General features: G+C 37.0%; 2 protein-coding genes across 4 annotated transcripts; one reads left to right on the top strand and one right to left on the bottom strand.

Moving 5' to 3' along the window:
* Window positions 1-5793: 5793 nt before the first annotated feature.
* Window positions 5794-10479, top strand: MS3_00007425 (uncharacterized protein). 3 transcript variants are annotated; one of them, XM_051215698.1, is made up of 4 exons: window positions 5794-6255; window positions 6288-6402; window positions 6434-6579; window positions 9149-10479. In XM_051215698.1, the coding sequence occupies exons 1-4, from the start codon at window positions 5921-5923 to the stop codon at window positions 9357-9359; spliced, it is 807 nt and encodes a 268-aa protein (XP_051066230.1). In that variant the 5' UTR covers window positions 5794-5920; the 3' UTR covers window positions 9360-10479. The 3 variants fall into 3 exon arrangements, with proteins under 3 accessions (XP_051066230.1, XP_051066229.1, XP_051066231.1); XM_051215699.1 differs by having other exon boundaries at window positions 5889-6255; window positions 6296-6579; XM_051215697.1 differs by having other exon boundaries at window positions 6288-10479.
* Window positions 10480-15528: 5049 nt separating this feature from the next.
* MS3_00007426 (uncharacterized protein) lies at window positions 15529-16654 on the bottom strand (the record flags this gene model as incomplete). The annotated part of the gene is made up of 1 exon (XM_012943673.3): window positions 15529-16654. Exon 1 carries the CDS (start codon window positions 16468-16470, stop codon window positions 15529-15531), a length of 942 nt encoding a protein of 313 aa, XP_012799127.2. The 5' UTR covers window positions 16471-16654.
* Window positions 16655-19426: the final 2772 nt, after the last annotated feature.

A 19426-nucleotide genomic window follows, 5' to 3' on the forward strand; every position in this document is an offset into this window, starting at 1 on the left:
AAAAATCGACACTTTAAGGTTAGGGTTAATTTCACTTTATCTCAAGCTATGGAATGTCCTAGTGGGGTCCCCAGGGCTCAGTACTAGGGCCTCTTCTCTTCTTGATCTACATAAATGATCTTCCTCAACAGGTAACGTCAGACTTATTACTTTTTGCCGACGACGTGAAACTTTGAGAGAGATACGCAACCAAGACGATATACAGGCACTTCAGGAGGATCTGACTCGACTTCAAAGTTGGGCAGACGATAACGGGCTTACCTTTAACACTTCAAAGTGTAAAGTAGTCCATCTGCGACATGTTGCAAACTACAGTTACAACTTAGGAAACTCCTCTCTAGTAGTATCTCAAGTCGAAAAAGATTTAGGAGTCCTGGTGCCCCATGATTTAAAGTCTTACGCTAACTGTGACAGAAATGCCTTCCGAGCAAACCTTGCACTGGTAACGTTGAAGCGCATTTTTGGACAGTTTGACAGACGAACTTTCCACACAATCTTCAATAGTTTCATCCGTCCCCATTTAGAGTACGGAAACATAGTACTCCCTCCCTCACTCCAAAAGGACAAGGTCACTTTGGAGCGTATCCAACGGCGAGCCACGAAATCAGTTCGAGGACTCAAATCTAAACCTTACGAAGAACGCCTCCATTCACTAGACCTTTACCCATTAGAGTATAGGCGTCTTAGAGGTGACTTATTAATGGCTTATAGTATTCTAAACACTTCTGGACACCCTCTTAAACACCTACTTAAGCTTAGTTCGAATAATAACCTAAGGGGTAACACCCAGAAACTGGAAACACAACATAGCAAGACGGAATGTAGACACAACTTCTACTCCTTAAGAGTTGTCAAAAGCTGGAATTCGCTGCCAGCCGAGCTAGTCCAAGCGACTTCTCAGGAGTCCTTCAAGAGGCAACTTGACCTATTCTTAAGGAACAAGGACAGCATCACACTATTCAAATGGTTCAAATGGTTGTGGACGGAATAGAAGAAGCTTTCGCTTAACAGGCTTCCGTGTCTAGTAGCAGGGGATCACCAAATCCTCCAGGCAGGAACCTAGGTATGTTAACAATAAAAGAGGAAAAGAAATTGGTAAATCATAGTGCGATGCTGTCCTTGGTCCTTAAGAATAGGTCAAGTTGCCTCTTGAAGGACTCCTGAGAAGTCGCTTGGACTAGCTCGGCCGGCAGCGAATTCCAGCTTTTGGCAACTCTTAAGGAGTAGAAGTTGTGTCTACATTCCGTCTTGCTATGTTGTGTTTCCAGTTTCTGGGTGTTACCCCTTAGGTTATTGTTCGAACTAAGCTTAAGTAGGTGTTTAAGAGGATGTCCAGAAGTGTTAAGAATACTATAAGCCATTAATAAATCACCTCTAAGACGCCTATATTCTAGTGGGTAAAGGTCTAGTGAACGGAGGCGTTCTTCGTAAGGCTTAGATTTGAGTCCTCGAACTGATTTCGTGGCTCGCCGTTGGATACGCTCCAAAGTGACCTTATCCTTTGGAGTGAGGGGGAGTACTATGTTTCCGTACTCTAAATGGGGACGGATGAAACTATTGAAGATTGTGTGGAAAGTTCGTCTGTCAAACTGTCCAAAAATGCGCTTCAACGTTACCAGTGCAAGGTTTGCTCGGAAGGCATTTTTGTCACAGTTAGCGTAAGACTTTAAGTCATGGGGCACCAGGACTCCTAAATCTTTTCGACTTGGGATACTACTAGAGAGGAGTTTCCTAAGTTGTAACTGTAGTTTGCAACATGTCGCAGATGGACTACTTTACACTTTGAAGTGTTAAAGGTAAGCCCGTTATCGTCTGCCCAACTTTGAAGTCGAGTCAGATCCTCCTGAAGTGCCTGTATATCGTCTTGGTTGCGTATCTCTCTCCAAAGTTTCACGTCGTCGGCAAAAAGTAATAAGTCTGACGTTACCTGTTGAGGAAGATCATTTATGTAGATCAAGAAGAGAAGAGGCCCTAGTACTGAGCCCTGGGGACCCCACTAGGACATTCCATAGCTTGAGATAAAGTGAAATTAACCCTAACCTTAAAGTGTCGATTTTTAGGTATGAAGTAAGCCAGTCGATTAGAGGTGGTTTGATACCTAGTCGTTTGAGCTTGTTGATAAGACACAAGTGGTTAACCTTATCAAAAGCTTTTGAGAAATCAAGGTAAATGACATCAACCTTTCCCTTGCGATCGAGGATGCTTGTCCATCTGTCCACCGCAGTCAGCAGGTTGGTTATACAAGAGTAACCCTTCCTGAAACCATGCTGTTGGGGTGAGAAGAAATTTAAGGACAGTAGATAGTCGTTTAAACCGTCGCATATCAGGGACTCCATGAGTTTTGAAGGTAACGACAGAAGAGCTACCGGCCGGTAACTTGAAGGTTCATTGCGTCGACCACCTTTGAAAATTGGTGTGATGTGAGCCAACTTCCAATTTTCCGGTAGTTTGCCTCGGCTAAGCGAGTGTGAAAACATCACGCTAAGCGGCGTTGCCAGGATTGAGGCTGCCTCCTCAGTATGGCAGGATGAACCATATCCGGGCCAGGAGAAGTGTCAAGTCGTAAGTGCTGCAGTTTCCGGAACACCAAGTCAGCGCTTAGGTCCACTTCAGAAAGTCCTGTGGAATTGCAGATGAAACTGTCGTCAATAAAGTTGATATCAGCCGGTTGAAATGTTTGAGAGTAATGGGCCGCCAGAAGGTTAGCGGCGTCGCCATCGTTGTTGGTCGGGCCGTTAGGACCTAGCAGTTGAGAAACTCCTGTTTTGGCTTGACGAAGAGAGGCTGCATAACGGAATATGCTTCTAGGGTTAGAGGCGAATTTGTCCATAAGCTTTGTTTGGTACTGAAGCCTGTCTTCTCTTATAGCCTTCGTGCATGTGTTCCTGATATGTTTGTATTGCCTATACGCTCCATCGTTATTAGTTCGTTTGTATTCCGCCCAACAGTGCCGTTTGCGGCTTAGGAGGCGGAGGGTACGGTTCTTGATTACTGTAGGTGGCTTGAAGCTTTTGGGAACCGTTTGAGGAACTGAATGGTTTGTAGCACGTAAGAGCGTGTGCAGCAAGAAGTCCCAATGACCATCCACATCGATTTGAGGGTGAACATCCCAAGCCACCTGTTGTAGATGGTCATGTAGAGCTCGCACATTCAGCCGTTTAAAATTCCATCGCAAATTATTGTTGGGATACCTTAGCTTAGTTTTGATGACAAAACTGAAGGCTATGACGGCATGATCGCTTTTTCCCAGAGGAGCCAGGATTGAGAGGTTGTCGACTAGGAATTCTTCGTTAGTGAATACACAGTCTAAGCGCGATGGTGTCTGACTGTTTCTCCAACGAGTTGCCGACCTCACATTTTCATATAAGCCCAAGTTATCGATGAGGTTGAAGAACCGAGCTTCAGTTGAGTTGTCGCCTCCAGTGTACGTGTGTTCCGCGAAGTTGACTCTAGGGAGATTAAAGTCCCCTAGAATCAGGATGTGTGTGAAACCGAGACGGATAGAGCGGGATAGTCCTTCCAGCATAAGACTATCGTACTCGGTGTCGGCAGTTGGCTTCCTGTAAATGACTCCGACTAGACACCTGGAAGTACTAGACAACCTTACAGAGCACCATATGGATTCCTCAAGATTGTTAAACTCGAGGTTGTGAACCTGGTGCACCTCCAAGCAAGAGCTTATGTATATGGCTACTCCGCCCCCAATTCCTATTTTTCTGTCGTTGCGGAACAAAGTCATCCCAGGCAATGCTAACTCTTGATCCGAGAACTGAGAAGATGTCCAGGTTTCAGATATTCCTATCAGATGGGCCTTGTTAGCGTCGCTAAGTTCACGTAGTTCATCCAGTTTGTTTGGTAAACTCGCGGCGTTCGTATATAAGCAGTTTATGCTTTCAATTTGGAACGCATGAGCTTCGTCCTGTTTTTCTGTATGAACCTTATGTGAATGGACAGGTAGCCCACCTATATGAGGTTTGCCGAGGTGGTAGGCCCTGTCCTTTACACGTTTTTTTATCGTTTAGACAGTCCACAAGTGGAATGGTCAGCTCCAGCTTGCCTTTGTTCTTGGTCCTGACTTCGTATGGCCTATCCGGGTGCATGTGGATTCCAGGTGGCAATCGACGTCTGTTGGCACGAAATGCTTCCAGAACTGCAGCCGCCATGTGAGAAGATGGGAAGGTTATCTTCATCAGACGAGGTCTAGGATCACCGTCCTTCTTGGCTAGTCTCGTCACATGCTGAGTCAGTATGTGTTTGAGCCTCAAGGACTGTTTGATGAATTTCCATTCCCTGATGTCAGAATTTGATTGAGTAGGGTCTGCATTTTCCGGTATACCTTGGACAATTATGTTTCTTCCGCGGAAGAACTTCTCGCGAGATTCTTTAGGGACGTTTCGTATGATATTGCGCTCAGAGTACGGTATGTCGGGCAATATTCTTACGTTACCATCTGATTTCAGTAAGTGACTTGCTAGCAAGACGTCCTCTACGTCGGTAGCATTCTTAAGTGTTACTCGGAGAAGCCTCGGGTGATTTAGATGCTTAGAATCCTTTCCTCGAGTGAGCCGGGTGACCGTCAAAGGCTCTATTCTAGGAAGTTCGAGCTTTTGTTCAATTCACCCCACAGCATCCTGTCGTTTTTATCCTGCAGACTGAGAGGAAGGTCAGGATTGTCGACGAGGTTCATGATAATGAGAGAATCGTCACGAACTGTTGTTAATTTACCAGGTTTCACGATGGGTTCAGGTTTAATAACTTGTTTTTGGAGGTCAGTGTGCGTTTATGAATCTTGGGCTCTTTATTGACCGGACGAACAGTCTTGGGGGTAGACTGTGCGACTAAATCACCAGTTATTTTCCGTGCAGCAACACTTGGGTTGCTCGGCTTAGGCGGTGATGCCTGGTTCTTTTGGGCTCTCTTAACGCGGGTCGAATCGCCTGCAGGGTTTTGGGAACCACTGTTGTGTTCAGCGACCCTGAGCTGGGAGACCCGAGTTTGCCTAGGGAGTCTAGTACCGTCGACGTAATGATGGTACTGAGCCTCGACACGTCGTCGTTAGTGTTGATGGATGCTCCATCGATGACATACCTATCGACATCCCTATTTTTGAGTCCGTTGCGCGCTCTTGTTTGTATATCGGTTTTTTTACTGTCGTATTCCAAGTTAACTGACAGCTTGTTTCGAAGACCTGTCAGTAGGACAATGATGTTACTCAGCAAGACTACTGCGTCCGTGTTGCACGTGACACATACCCACTTTTGGTCTGACTTGCTGAGTTTGTTGTAAGCAGTTGCTGTCAGATTTGTGCATGCTTCGTGAAACCAACCTTTGCAGTTGTCACACTGCATGCCAGTTGTGACAGCAAAACGGCATCCCGGACGTTTGCATGAGTTTTTCATGACGGTGTTGAAGCAAACTATGTTATAGATGCTGGCAAAGCTTAAGACCTTTTTAAAAAAAAAACACTAAAATGCACACTGAAAACGGACAAAAACGGACAAAACGAGTGATGTAAACTGAAACTAGTCTATACGTGAAAAACAAAAAAAACCGAATAGTAAGCTGAGGCAAAACCACAGGTAACTATTAAATATAGTGAAACTCAAAAAAAAAGTAATCTACCGAACGTATAGCTCAGGATAGATTTTTTAGAACTGAAATAGTACTTTTGTTGCGTAAGAACACAGCAAAAGTTTGATATATGCAAATCACGTTAGGACTAAACTTCCCGTTCGAAAATCGCGCTGGATGATTTACCAATTTCTTTTCCTCTTTTATTGTTAACATACCTAGGTTCCTGCCTGGAGGATTTGGTGGTCCCCTGCTACTAGACACGGAAGCCTGTTAAGCGAAAGCTTCTTCTATTCCGTCCACAACCATTTGAACCATTTGATTTTGACAAGTTGGCCTTGAGGCTCACATGATTGCGATCGTATGTTGCGCCACATCAATTCGTATTGTAAATCTACCAGAGTGTAAGTTACATGGTCTAAGTAGTACCTATCCTTATGATAACTGTGAGTCAAATAAACACGATCTGACTATTCAAGAGAAACAGAACCCACACTCCACCCATGCATATCGGATAGTGAAAAATGTTTTCTCTTTAAACTTGCTGGAATTTCAGTATTTGTACGATGCTTCCATGGATCAGGCTTTTGCTGCTTGCCTACTTCGCTACCTCAGGCATCTCAAAACCATACCGGCTATGTTCCTACCATGTCAGTATGAACGAACATTATGTGATAACCCAATGTAAGCTAATTTTCTGTATAATTCTGTACAAGGTGGAAAGTTGTTATAAGTCGTCTGGTCAAGGCAATTGTAATCGAAGAATCCATGGCCTGGCTTTCTACACTTGGCGGTGGATATTCTTCACTTGGAGATCACAGTGATTATGCGGTAAAGTAATATTTTTGCCTAACTCAAGTAGGCGAGTTTGGCTGGGACGGTCTCACTCTTTCAAATGAGCCTTGCGTTAGAAATCAACTCGCCTGTTCTCCTAGCTAAGTCCCAACTTTGGTTTGCTCAAAGTTTAATGCAGAGAGGATATTTGAAAAATTCTGCTAAAATATTGAGGTAACACAACTTTATTTATATAAACTGGTATCTGGGTTCCCTGATTCCATTAAATTGTGATAATGATGTGTGTCAATGCGTTTGCTACTTTTGAACTATTTACTATTATGAACGTACTCACCAGCACATATTTTTATATTTTTGGTATGAACTCTAAATCTGTCCCCAGATCATGATTGCCTGTAATAAATTAAGTTGGTCACCGACTAATTGATCTTGTTAACTGTTGTCTATTTATTTACCTGCAAAGTGGGTCGTTTGTGTTATCGATCCATCTGTTATCCTTATCCGAATTCGAACGTCTAATTATTTATAACCCGACTGTTTATCTAATAAAAGATCCCCATGTTGTTAATGGATATTAAAAATCTACTGCTGTTTGACATTATCTATCTAGACGTAACAATCCGCGTTTTTTTTCGTTAAGTTTGGTTTCACAGTCGTAGATACAACAGGGATTTTCGGTGTTTTTATTTCATTTAGTTTTATAGTTATAGGAAAATTGCTTACCTAAACATCGCAAGAAAGTGACTGACAAGTATGATAATTCATGTATTTCTACACACAACGTTTTTTGTTAAGACTATTGGTTTTGCTACTCATGCTGTTGTACTTACATCCCAGCTGCGTTAAAACAAATTGTTTTGAACGAACCATAAAGATGGGTATCGTTTAGGTTGCCTTACATTTTTTTCTGCTGCACAGTCGACTATTGACATATTGTAATATTGGTGATTCTATTATTAAGTGCAAGTATTAATTAACTTGGTTACTTTTTGTCTAATTCTTCCTAGTTTCTTCAGGTTTCACTGCATAAAAACTCGTGGCTAGGTAATGTGTCTTAAGTATTAATAGACGTCTATATTTGGCTACTTATCCACTGCTCTGTATATGCTTTCTTACTTTATTGTCCTCCTTACTATTTCCTGATGTTTTGAGATAATATTCTGCGTTATTTCTGACTTCAAAGGCTATGAGTAGGGTTGGTAATGTACTTTTTAGCTTTGTCATAAATGTTATTAAGATCAGACATTCAGAATGTCAAGAGAAATTGGCCAGTGTAATCTTATTAAATTTACGCTGTTTTTGTTGCAACTTTCCCTTTGGGTGAGGAAGGTGAGATTAAATGAAAGAATTTTCACATCACGCAGATTTCAAAAGATGCAATACTCTAACTATCATATGTAATGTGCAACAAATAGGTTGGAAGACATGATTGGTCCTAAACCCCAGAATCTGAAGATAAGTATCTCTTGCCCTTGTCGTAAATTTCCCTTGGAAAGTGTTAGTTGTATGTCCTTAATCTTTACAATCGATGGAGTCCCTCTGTAACATCATGAAAAAGTTATTGTTGGCTTGTGAAAAATTTAACGTAAAGCAAAACCTGTCTAAGTCCGACAAATTATTGTGTCAAAAATAGTGGTAACCTCGTGTCTCGTAGTCGGGGAAAACTGGGAAATGTCAGCACACCACCATGTTCTTTATAATGATGTAATATGTCTAATTAGTTTATTGTGGTTTAATAACGTAGATTTTAGATTTACGATACATTGGTTTAAGTTACTGCATTTACAAAAGAAAGCTGCTAACAATCAACTGATGTTCTTTGAGAAAATGTTGATGCGATTGATTTCCCTCACAAGCAAAGCAAGAATAACAGTATTCTTGGAACTAAATGAATTCACTTTATTTATTTCTCTTTGGCTACATACAATCTAATAAGTTCAGTTCAAAATATTATGTAATTTTCAAGAAATCTCGTCACGTATACAATTTAACTGTAGTCGACTGCACCACTAGATGACCCAGGTTTGGATCTCTGAGAGTGAATCAGTCTATTCAAAATATGGATGCAACTCGTTTGTTTGTACCCGCTAGCACAATACCGATGTCCAAAGTTTCGTGTCTATCGCCCTTGACCACCTAAATATTACTTGTTTAGTGATTACTTCAACAACATCAATGTAAGGTTACGTGTAAATTTCCTGATGTTTTACAGTGCTTTCTGGATATACATGAGTCGAATATAATTCTTTTTGGTTCACTACGGTACCTAAACTTTTTACCTCTGTGTTAGTTGTAAGATAGCAATATAATATGAAATACTACTTTGATTCGAATGGTAAAAAAAGTTTAAGTTCATATACCACTTAATTTTCCATATCAGCCGTATAGTGCTAGATTCTTTCGAATTAAGTTTTGTGTGGGTAGTTAGGTGGTGAAATTTCCATCTAATCGGGGTTGTGGCATATTTAAAGACTGATACAAGTACCAGTTTGTACCAATATAAAAAGAATTCATGTAAATATTAACAGTTTATTTATGTTTTATTTTTACTGTACATAAGTATTGAGAACAAAAATCCATGAAGTTCAAAATGCAATGCTATTGTAATAGTAATCCTGTGGTTCTCGTAAAATCTATTTGCTCATAATACTCCCATTCTCTTTCTTATCATTTGGTTTCCATAATCAGTGATGTCATGTAAATTGTGTAAACTTATTTGCATATCAGTTTTGCTTGTGACTTATACAAAACGTCCCGGTGTTTTTGTATTTTCCTATTACAGACGAATATACATAATGTGGAGACCTCTTATGAGGCCTGATGTTTCATCTGATATGCGCATAGATTACATGGCTCTTGGTTTGTGGGCACGTTTACGTCACTTATGGAAAACAAAACACAAAATAAAGTCGAGTTTATCCATTTCATTATCAGTGGATAATAATTTACTTTCTCTATATCCGCATGTTAATATGTTAGTCAGTCGACTTTAAATATAAAGATTTATATACTTTCAGAATATTTGTATAACTACTTATTTTACCTTCAGATATCTTCCGTTTTTATTCAACCTCATCAACTACTATTCATGAATTATATTGGTGTTTTTTATCTTATTGGGTTAGTCACTTAGTAGTTTATCTTGTTCACATCAGTTCATTTGTCAACGAGTTTGTTGTGTCCTCATCATGACACACCATACTTATTAGTAATTTTATGATTACTTGTGGTTTAATTTATATTCCGTGTTCCTACTGAATACCGACGTTGGAACTTAAACTCATCGTTATAAAGTCTTGGGGAGTCTAAACTAAGTTGTTTATTCCTTACGCACTGAGTTGTTTCCTCAAGCATGAAATTGACCGACTTATAGGTGTCTTCTCATACTCACAGTACTATTTGTGAATTTATGAACGTTAGTTATTTTTCATCACTACCTTGTAAGCATAGCATTGATCTCGCACACTGATGTCAGGGTATATAATTATTTTCTGTAAAAATAACTGGGTTTTTTGGATTGAATAGAGTATATGCCTCTGGGTATAATGAATATGTAAAATTCCGCTTGAAGTTTACTATGAACTTTAATGGCTCAGTTTATATTTTAGCTTTCATAGTTCACATTCTCACAAGTCTGCGTTAAATTCATAATTCGAAATACAGTAGCTGATAAGTCAATTCCTACTTGTTTTATAAAATATCACCAGCCTTCCAATTCCAAAATCGTTTTGTAACTCAAAGAGATTTTTGCTACACGGGCGTCAATTCTTTTTTGTGAGATAATTTCTTATTTCAACTTCATCACAGTTGATACAATGTGGTTTTATTAAATCACCAGTATTTGTGCCGTTCTCTAGGTACATAACACAAATAATCTAGTTCTACTGTTAGCTTCACCAGAATAACATATTCGAAGTCTTTCAGAATCAAAAGACCATTTTGGTCGCTCGGAATATTTATATATAAATATACGCAAATTAGAGATGGTCCTACAATAATTAATCATTAGCTTAAGTTAGAATTCTCATTCGGGATGATAGGCTCCACTTAATTACCCAACTCAGCACAAAAACTTGCAGAAATAAACAGTTCAGTATGTCCGGACAGACAAAAGATGTATCAATAACAAGAAAACACTTGGTTTATTACTGATCAATAAAATATAAGAAAAGAGATTATACGATAAATAAAGTTTAGTTACTCATGAGTAATACACTTATGTTATACTAATTGCACTCTTGGCATTCCACTATTTACAGTGTTTGCAAATAGAATCTCTTTTAATTGGACAAGTTATGTTGCTTAGCGGTAATCCAACCTCTGTTTTAAGAATTCATTTCTATATGTCTGGACTAATATTTCCAAAATAACGATGAACATAGAAATGGTTTTACGGGACTATATAACAAAAATTATAGTAATGAGGTAGACTTATTGTATACAGCAACTAATGGCGGAAGTTGAACATCATTCTCACCAAACACCTGTGTTCGTGCTAGTTTGCATCGATTCACGCTTAATAAAAATGGTCTGCCAAAAAATTTAGTTTAAATGATGAGTGGTTAAGTTAATCGCCATTAAAAACAAAATGAATGTGCTTAATTAGTGCCATTAGTTAAGCTAAACGGTAGATGAAAACTAACTGCCTAGATAGATAGTGATATACTATGTGATTTTTGTATCAGAGTTCCGGTTCGAAATGGTATTTCTTAAAGTCAATCGGAACAGAAATGAGTTGGGTTATGTTATGTGCCTGTATGAAGAAAGTCGAGTAATAAAGGTCATTGGATCTCTACCTAGTAGCTGGATGGTGTTTTTTCGTTTCACAACCTTAATTTCATCGGATATAGAACCGCTAGGAAGTATTCTTGTAGTGTTCCAAACCAGGACAAAACGACATCCTAGTTATTTTTAGTTCGTGGCAATACATCATGTAAATGATCTTTGAGGAAAAAAATCTTCATAAACATGTTTTTTTAAGTATAGAGTTATTATTTCAAAAAACAGCTAGGTTTTTTGGAGTAATTGTTTTGTGGAATACGTCCATTGGTTAACTTGAGTGACTAGGACCAAAACCGATTTTCATTATCATCCTACTCAAAGTGGAAGAGACAGAAAGATTTGGTTCATGTTTGAGTGGACTTCAATAGATCATTTACTTGTACTGATTTCGATCATTTTGAGACATTGTAGTCCTGTTTTCCTCTCAGTTATGATAATATACACTAGACTTTTTGTAAACGTCTTATAGTTGTGTAACCAATTTTGGGAAAAAACATATGGGTATTGTATTGCGCAATGAAAATAAACCTTCACTCTCGAGTACTGGGTGTAGTTTCAAACTCTGCTCTGCTTACTTTAGTTTGGGTTACCTGCTATTATCACTAGTTCTGGCGTGATATACATCAGATCTGGGCACATGGACTTGTGCATGGTTACTATATGAGACCAGTTTTTGAGATTTAAACGTTTGTGGACGTAATTACAACCCAATATCTACCTTGAAAAAAGTTTACGACTCATTCAACATACCAGAAACAGGTAATTCTGTCATAATATATCTGTACCTTTGAAAGAGAAAGGAACCCGTGTGATAAGTCTAAGTTAGTCATAGTCAATATCAGACCTGGCATGAATGTACATCATTCCATGTTTCGAATTAGTGCAGCAAGAGATTAACCAGATGGAAAACATGGGGAGAATTAATATTAAATCCAATAGGGAGCTAAGTATGAGTAAAAAGTGAATTAGGTTGTTGACTGTAAAGTATGGAATAGCGCTAAATTCACGGTTTAGGAAATAGGAAAATAAACGTTACTGCAACTAGTTACGAAGTTTACCGACCAACGGTTAACGAATGTATGGATTAGTGAGTTTTCCGCTTCTGTTTAGTGAGTGCCAGTTTTCTCAGTCGGTAGATTCTTGATGACACTACTTGTCATCACTATCAAGTCAGTGATAAGGATAAATTTTCCCCAAAATAGTAGTTCTATGTCATGCTTACTACCATGTGAATGGTTGAATCTTTACTTACTACCTTATGTACTGCAGTTTACATGTATTTGGTTTCGTTCTAAAAACTTAATATCAATTATTTGTACCAAAAACTGGCCTGACAGCATTTTATGGTGACCCCTTCCTACTGGAGGATTCAAGAATACAATGAAATAATGTCTCCAATATGTAAACTAAGTAAATCAAGAGCGATTACCATAAGAGTGATTTTTGACGTAATTCATATGTATGTATATATCTTAATGCGTAAATTACAATTGTGTGATATTTCGCGAGAATGTTCTAGTATATGTCTCTTCATAATCGTCTACAACTAGTTTAATGTATGATGTTCCCTCCCAGTACTTATTCATGTGATGTCGTGTTCGTGAAACGAACTGTTCGACTTTCAATTCATTCGACTTCTGTTCCTTGTTTTAGAGAATTACTGAGTCTCCATAAGACTGGATGTTCAGCGTTAACGAGTTGGTTAAAGCCTGTGTCACCCTTCTATCCCACTGTTTGTTTCTGGAGGATCTTCCCGAATAGAACTGTTGACTTCCCATAGTGCAATTCGGAAATTGAAACTCCTCAGCCTTCGCGTTTTAGTGGTCACTCGATCCAGGTACTTTCAAAATAAGTTATTAATACCTTGATTTCTTCTTCACTATCTACGTAGAATTGCGACTCAGTTTGATTGTCAAGTGTAGATACGGCATTTGCAACTGGTAATAAAGCTAATGCTACCACTCGATGGGTCTGCAAAACAAAATTTTCATTTCTTATACAGTGTTGTCGAAGGCTTGCTGGTTGCTATAGTCTTCAACCTATACACTGGCTCAAATAGGACAAGCAACTTTGTTGTTCTATATTCGAAGGTATTTCTCGGCTGCCGATGATGACGCAGATTATTCGTAATCACTCCCGACTACTGATTGATTTAAAGTCAGGGACCATCCGTTCAATTTGTTAAAGATGCACATATACGGATTCCCATGTTTTTTTCTATAATTAGAAATATAGGCTGAGGGTTAAGTCGTACTGAATTTCATACCATGAATTATGTAGACCTAATTAAACAAAGGCGGCAAGGTCTCGAGTATTCCGTTGGCATACTGACGAGGACACTACACCAAACATCCTGGATTTCGAGTTGTGGTAAAGATCAGTATTTCTTCCCACCCAGTCCGCCGTAGTGTAAGAAGAACTTCTCCCCTCTCACGGTCGTCTTGTATTCAAATTGAAGATGTAGATCCAATGAACTTGGATGTTATGAGGGCTCCCGATGATTATATAGTACTCCAAACTGTCTGCTTCATTCGAGTTACTTCTGGAGGCTGAGTTAAAATTACATATGACAAACTTTCATATATCATAGATACGATTCGATGTGTTATTTCTACTAATGAAGCATTCCGATCCTATATTTTATTAATTACTTTTATAGGATCTACCGAATGCTCTACCTAGAACATGATTATATCTCACTATTTGTTTTGTAATAACTTCATAATTTGTATGACAAAGCACTACATACTTTGTTGTATGATATAACGCATCTAACATCTTTTTGTCATTAATCAGTTCTTTCCTGAAATTGTGGCTATTCACTAACAAAACTCAGTACCCTTTTTACCTTTATTTCATTATATCTCCATTCCGATGAGCTGTAAAATAATATGATCCGGAACCTGATTCGTTACCTTTATATATAACTTTAACCAAATAACTTATTTTTAGACAAATAAATACAAATTTATTTCATATATAATCACGCTTTCATTACAACTAATTAATCTTGATTTGGTTTAATATCTTTGTATTTTCTATCTCTTGGATCTATACTCCGTATCCGATAACTCATTTCAAAACGAACCGCTAGTTATTTTTCCTTCCAATGGTTTTATTGATATTCACCGCTTTGATGGCCGCTCTTGATTTATTATATTCAGTCAGTTAATGTATTAGTAACGTTACTTTATTACTATCGTTATTTGGAAACTTGCAAGAATCCCGTGACTGTTAAGGAACCCAATATGTTTCTGTAATATTCTGTCAAACGCTGTAGCGAATACCAGAATAAATATTTTATCATTGTTACTATTACTGTTACCATTATTATTATCAAGTTGACCTTTCTGCCCTCGTCCTTATTGGAGTAAACCACTGTGTAGTAAATGCCAAAGATTTATGATTGAAACAGTTCTTTTTGAAACCAGTAATTATAAATGTAGTTTTAAGTGACCATATAAAATCCTTGAGAGAAAATTTTCTGTTCCGTAAAGGCGTTACTTGAATCATGGTGAGTAAATAAACTCAATTTTTCAGTAGTAACTAACATGAAGATAGTTTGCTGACATTTCGGTGTAAAGTACTGACCGATGTAGTTCGTATGTATCAGTCGTGAGGCATTAGACAGTTCTGATAGCTCTGTATTGTGTATCGACCGAATTCGTGATCGTGAAACATTAGATCGAGACTGGTTTAAAAGCAGCCTGCCCTCGATGAAACCAGACCGTAATAAAACTGGTGACAAGTAAAGCTTAACTTATGTATATTCCCTTTTGTAGTAAGTTGAAATAATATGAACCAAATATCCAACTATTTGACTTTTAGTGACCTAGGTATACAGTTTATTAGGAGACTTTTAAATGAAAACAAACGCATCTGCTAAATCCATGTGATTACTCCTATCAAGTCTGCAATACACATTCTGGATTAAATTAATAATATTCAAACTTACTGAACTTTGTGCTCGAAATAGATCTAGAGTGTTCATTGTTAACTCGGTTCCCCCAGCTCTTTCTACATACTTCGAATTTTCCGTGCAAAAGCATACCGTGATGAACGATAAATTTAAGCTGATTATATCTATAACTCCATTTCATTTGTATAATGCTAGTCATTTTTATAAGAGCAGACTAATGGTCATTGCGCAACATCAATTTATTATTAATTACCAAATTATTATTTCAATAAAAGCATTGTACATAATCTTAGAAAATAAATTTTAAATATATTACCATGCAAATGAAAATTTGTTCTGTGAAAATGATGGTTAAAACAAGAAAAACTGCACATATTAAGCTTAAGATAAATTTAGTTAATTAAGTATAACAATCTACCCATCAAACATCTATCTCTATTACGGAAATTCCTTCATAAATATTAGAGTTCGTTATTCGTAATGACAGAAAAGTTATCATCATTACTATGAAACGTTTTTTCATCGTATAACGCTGATGATAATACTTTTAAACTCTCCCAATTATCCTCTTTTAATCCTAATAACTCGATTAAACGAACCTCTTGTACATGTGGATGACTTTTTCGATAAGCTTGAAATAATTGATTTTGTAATCGAATAAGAATCAACTTTTCCAATGGTTCATCATGAATAAAATCACATCTTCTCCCATAATTACATGTTCCAAAAACATGATAACTATAACATATTTCAGTTTTATAACGTGGATGACGTGGAGCAAATCTAAGTTCATTAATTCCATGAGCAAATTGACATTTATTACCATAACTACAATCTCCATTAGAACTATTTAAATAACGTTTACATAATTCTGTTTTATAATGTCGACTTTTTGATGGTATTATACAATTTTCAGTATCATATTTTTGTATATAATTTTGATCTAAATAATTCAATTTAATAGATGAATAACAATGATCATTTACAATAGAATAATAAATTTCAGAATTTTCTAAATGATTTTCAATATTTTGATCATTTAAATTAATCATTTTATTTTTATCAATAAAATTATTGGATTGTTCTAATATTGATTGTTTTAAAATTGAATTTTTTAAATTATGATCATTTAAATAAAGATTTTTATAAGTTTCATTTTGTACAGCCTTTGTATATTTTTCTAATTCTTTCTGTAGATCATCTAATTGTTTTTGATTAGGTGTATAATAATTCATGAATTGATTGATATGATTTGTAGTTTTTGGAATATTTTCAATAGTTTGTTTTAATTGTTTAACAAGTGATGAACCTTTATTGATATTCCATTTATCATTAATATTCAATTTATCATTTATATTTTCATTATATAGTGAAAAATCATTTATTGTATTATTTCTTTCCATATTTCAATAATATCAACTTACTAATTAATCTCTTCCGTATAAAAATGAATAGAAAAGGTTTCATATTGAATAACTCATCATTAATGATTACTAATCAGTCAGATCGATCAATTTATGATCATCAAAAGTAACAGTGATTATTACTCAATTAAATAGAAATTCAATTCATATAATTTAAATGTATACACGTGTCAAACAGTCAATATAGTGAAATCATACATACATACATAGACACACACACACACACGAAAAAACAGGTTATTGTTAATGATTTATTATTTTTTTTAAATCAATAAACTGAGGAGTAGATAACACAAGTAGCTAATAATAATAATGATTTTTTTAATGTCTTACTATTACTCATCGTCTATTAAATAATAGAATATTAAAATCAATAATTTTGATGTGTCATGTTTTTTTTAAAGTGTTGATAATAATTATTAATAGAGCTTGGATTACTGTCATTTATTTATTAAAAAATACCCTCAACAGTGCGCATCCACGATCCCACACGCCGAGGGACTCGAACCCAGGACCTACTGGGTTCGCGCGTGAGCACCTAACCATTAGATCACTGAGCCGGCATCTGACGGTGTTAATGTCTAACTTCAACTCATCCACGAAGTTGCGCTACCGTATACCATTGTCTTCAGTGAGCTGATATCTCACAACGGACCTGGTTGAACTCCACTGGTAACGGCTTCCCACTAGAACTCCAGGAGTGCTCGAGCGCGAAACCAGTAGGTCCTGGGTTCGAATCCCGCGGTGTGCGGGATCGTGGATGCGCACTGCTGAGGAGTCCCATACTAGGACGAAACAGTCGTCCAGTGTTTCCAGGTATTCCATAGTGGTCTAGCTTCAACTGACTCATGATTTCAATCCGTGAAAATATTGTTTGTTTGACAAATATCTATTATCCAGAATGTATAACATCTTTTATCGGAATAGAATATGATCGGTAATTGTTGATATCCAGTAATAAACTGTGACTATAAATGTATAGTGACTTACGAATCACTTCATCAATTGTTTCTATTCTACTGTGAATTTGTCAGTCGGAAATATTTGGACTCTAGTTTTGATAATCATAAGGAAAGTCGAGCCTGGAACTCATTGTTTCAGATCCTTGAATATTAATAAAGGGGTTAAATACTGCAGTGGGTGATAAATATTTAAAACATTTTTAACGTTCTAAATAACCAGGACAGTTCATTAAGATAATTGGTGATGTGAAAGAACAGAATCTTGAGCACATTTTCAAACGTAAATTGAATTGTTCGGTTATAAACAAATGAATCTCATCAGGTGGTGTCGTTCTTGACTGAGAACAAACTCCCCATCCATCAAGCCAACTTCAAATTATTCATTCACAACTGTAGATCTCTTCAAGAGGTATTATCGAAATGTATTAAAACAAAGTTAATGCGAATTCACTAAATTTACTCAAAAACTCCATATACTGATAAAGACTAATCTATTAGCTTCGACCGATCAGAAACGAGAATCAGATTACAAGAAAAAAATTTCCTTGATGAAGAATTAATAGAGGCTCTATTCAAACTGTCACTCTAAAATGAAATCACCTTACTCTACTTAATCATCGTAAAAAAAAGCCGTGTTTGTGTTCACATGATTATTCAACATCTCTCACAAAAAAATCAACCCTCCTAAAAACGTTTTTGAATATTGACAGTCCTTATAAATGATTTGCAGTAAAATATAAATCAAGTCAAGTATCCTTATCAAACCACGCTTAAGTACGTCGTGCTGTGAGTCTCTCGCGATAAATATTCAGCTTAAACTCTATATACTTCAACCATCTTTACATCTCTTCATCCTCGATTTGTAGTTTTACTGGGTTTGGGGATTACTTTATAAGATGAAATTTTGGACGATAGTGTTGTTAAGCACTGTATACAATTAAATCTCCATTGGTGCACCCGATGTGATCTGGTATATAAAACGATATACCGTGAGTTTCTTCATTGTCATAACCTTTTGTATATTATGGTATTTTTTTGTCCTCAAATTTTCTTTCTGCATATTCATATATTTTATTTTTACTACGTTTAAACACACCTAAACTTATAAGAGTTAAGACTCCCTTGCCCCCCCCAATATCAAATTAAGGTACGGTTTGACAACAAAGATACTGTTATGAATACGATATGAAGGTCTCTTCAGAAGACTTTTTCTACGTAATCTTCTTTAACAAGTCCAGGAGGTTCTGCTTTTCTTCCAAAATGACGCCGTTGATGAACTGTCTTCATCTGCCGACCAAATTTTGGAGATCACCGAAATCCGCAGCGTCGAGGTTTGTTCTGTCAAGGAGAAATGCCTTTATCCGTTTCCTGAAACTTCAAAATGAACCCAGACGGTCTAGTACTCTTCAAAAAAGCCCATCGTGCAAAAGGTCTGTTTCTAGACTGCAAGATACAGATAACCTTGATCGGTATTGGTACCATGACACCTATGGTAAGCTTTCCAGAAATTGTAGAAAACCTTCAGCTCCTCTAACCCCAAGTTTTCCGCCAAAACAAACATTTTGGGAAACTCCCTCTCTGATACTCATTAATGGTAACCATAGACAGTGAATATTAGCTGTCTGTTATACATCACTGATATGTTGAGGAAGTTTCTCTATCTCGTTAACATTGGCTCAAAGATTAACGTTTCGCCCACGAAATCTAACGATCATCTACAGTACCATGTCTTCAATCCACGTTTGACAAACAGAAAACCAATCGATATTTACTGCAGAATGTATGTTTACCTTAACGTGTATTTACACAGACGGTTATTATGATCAATATTCCTATTGAGACATAGTATCTCTAAGGCTCCAAAACTCTGTATAAGATAGTAAAAGCACTTTTGAAACATGTTCCTATATATATACTTTACTACTGATGTTCCAGTGGCCTCTATACAATACACTTTTTTATACTAGGACTGT

This window comes from Schistosoma haematobium, chromosome 4 (genome assembly GCF_000699445.3).
Source record: "Schistosoma haematobium chromosome 4, whole genome shotgun sequence".
Taxonomy (NCBI): Eukaryota; Metazoa; Platyhelminthes; class Trematoda; order Strigeidida; family Schistosomatidae; genus Schistosoma; species Schistosoma haematobium.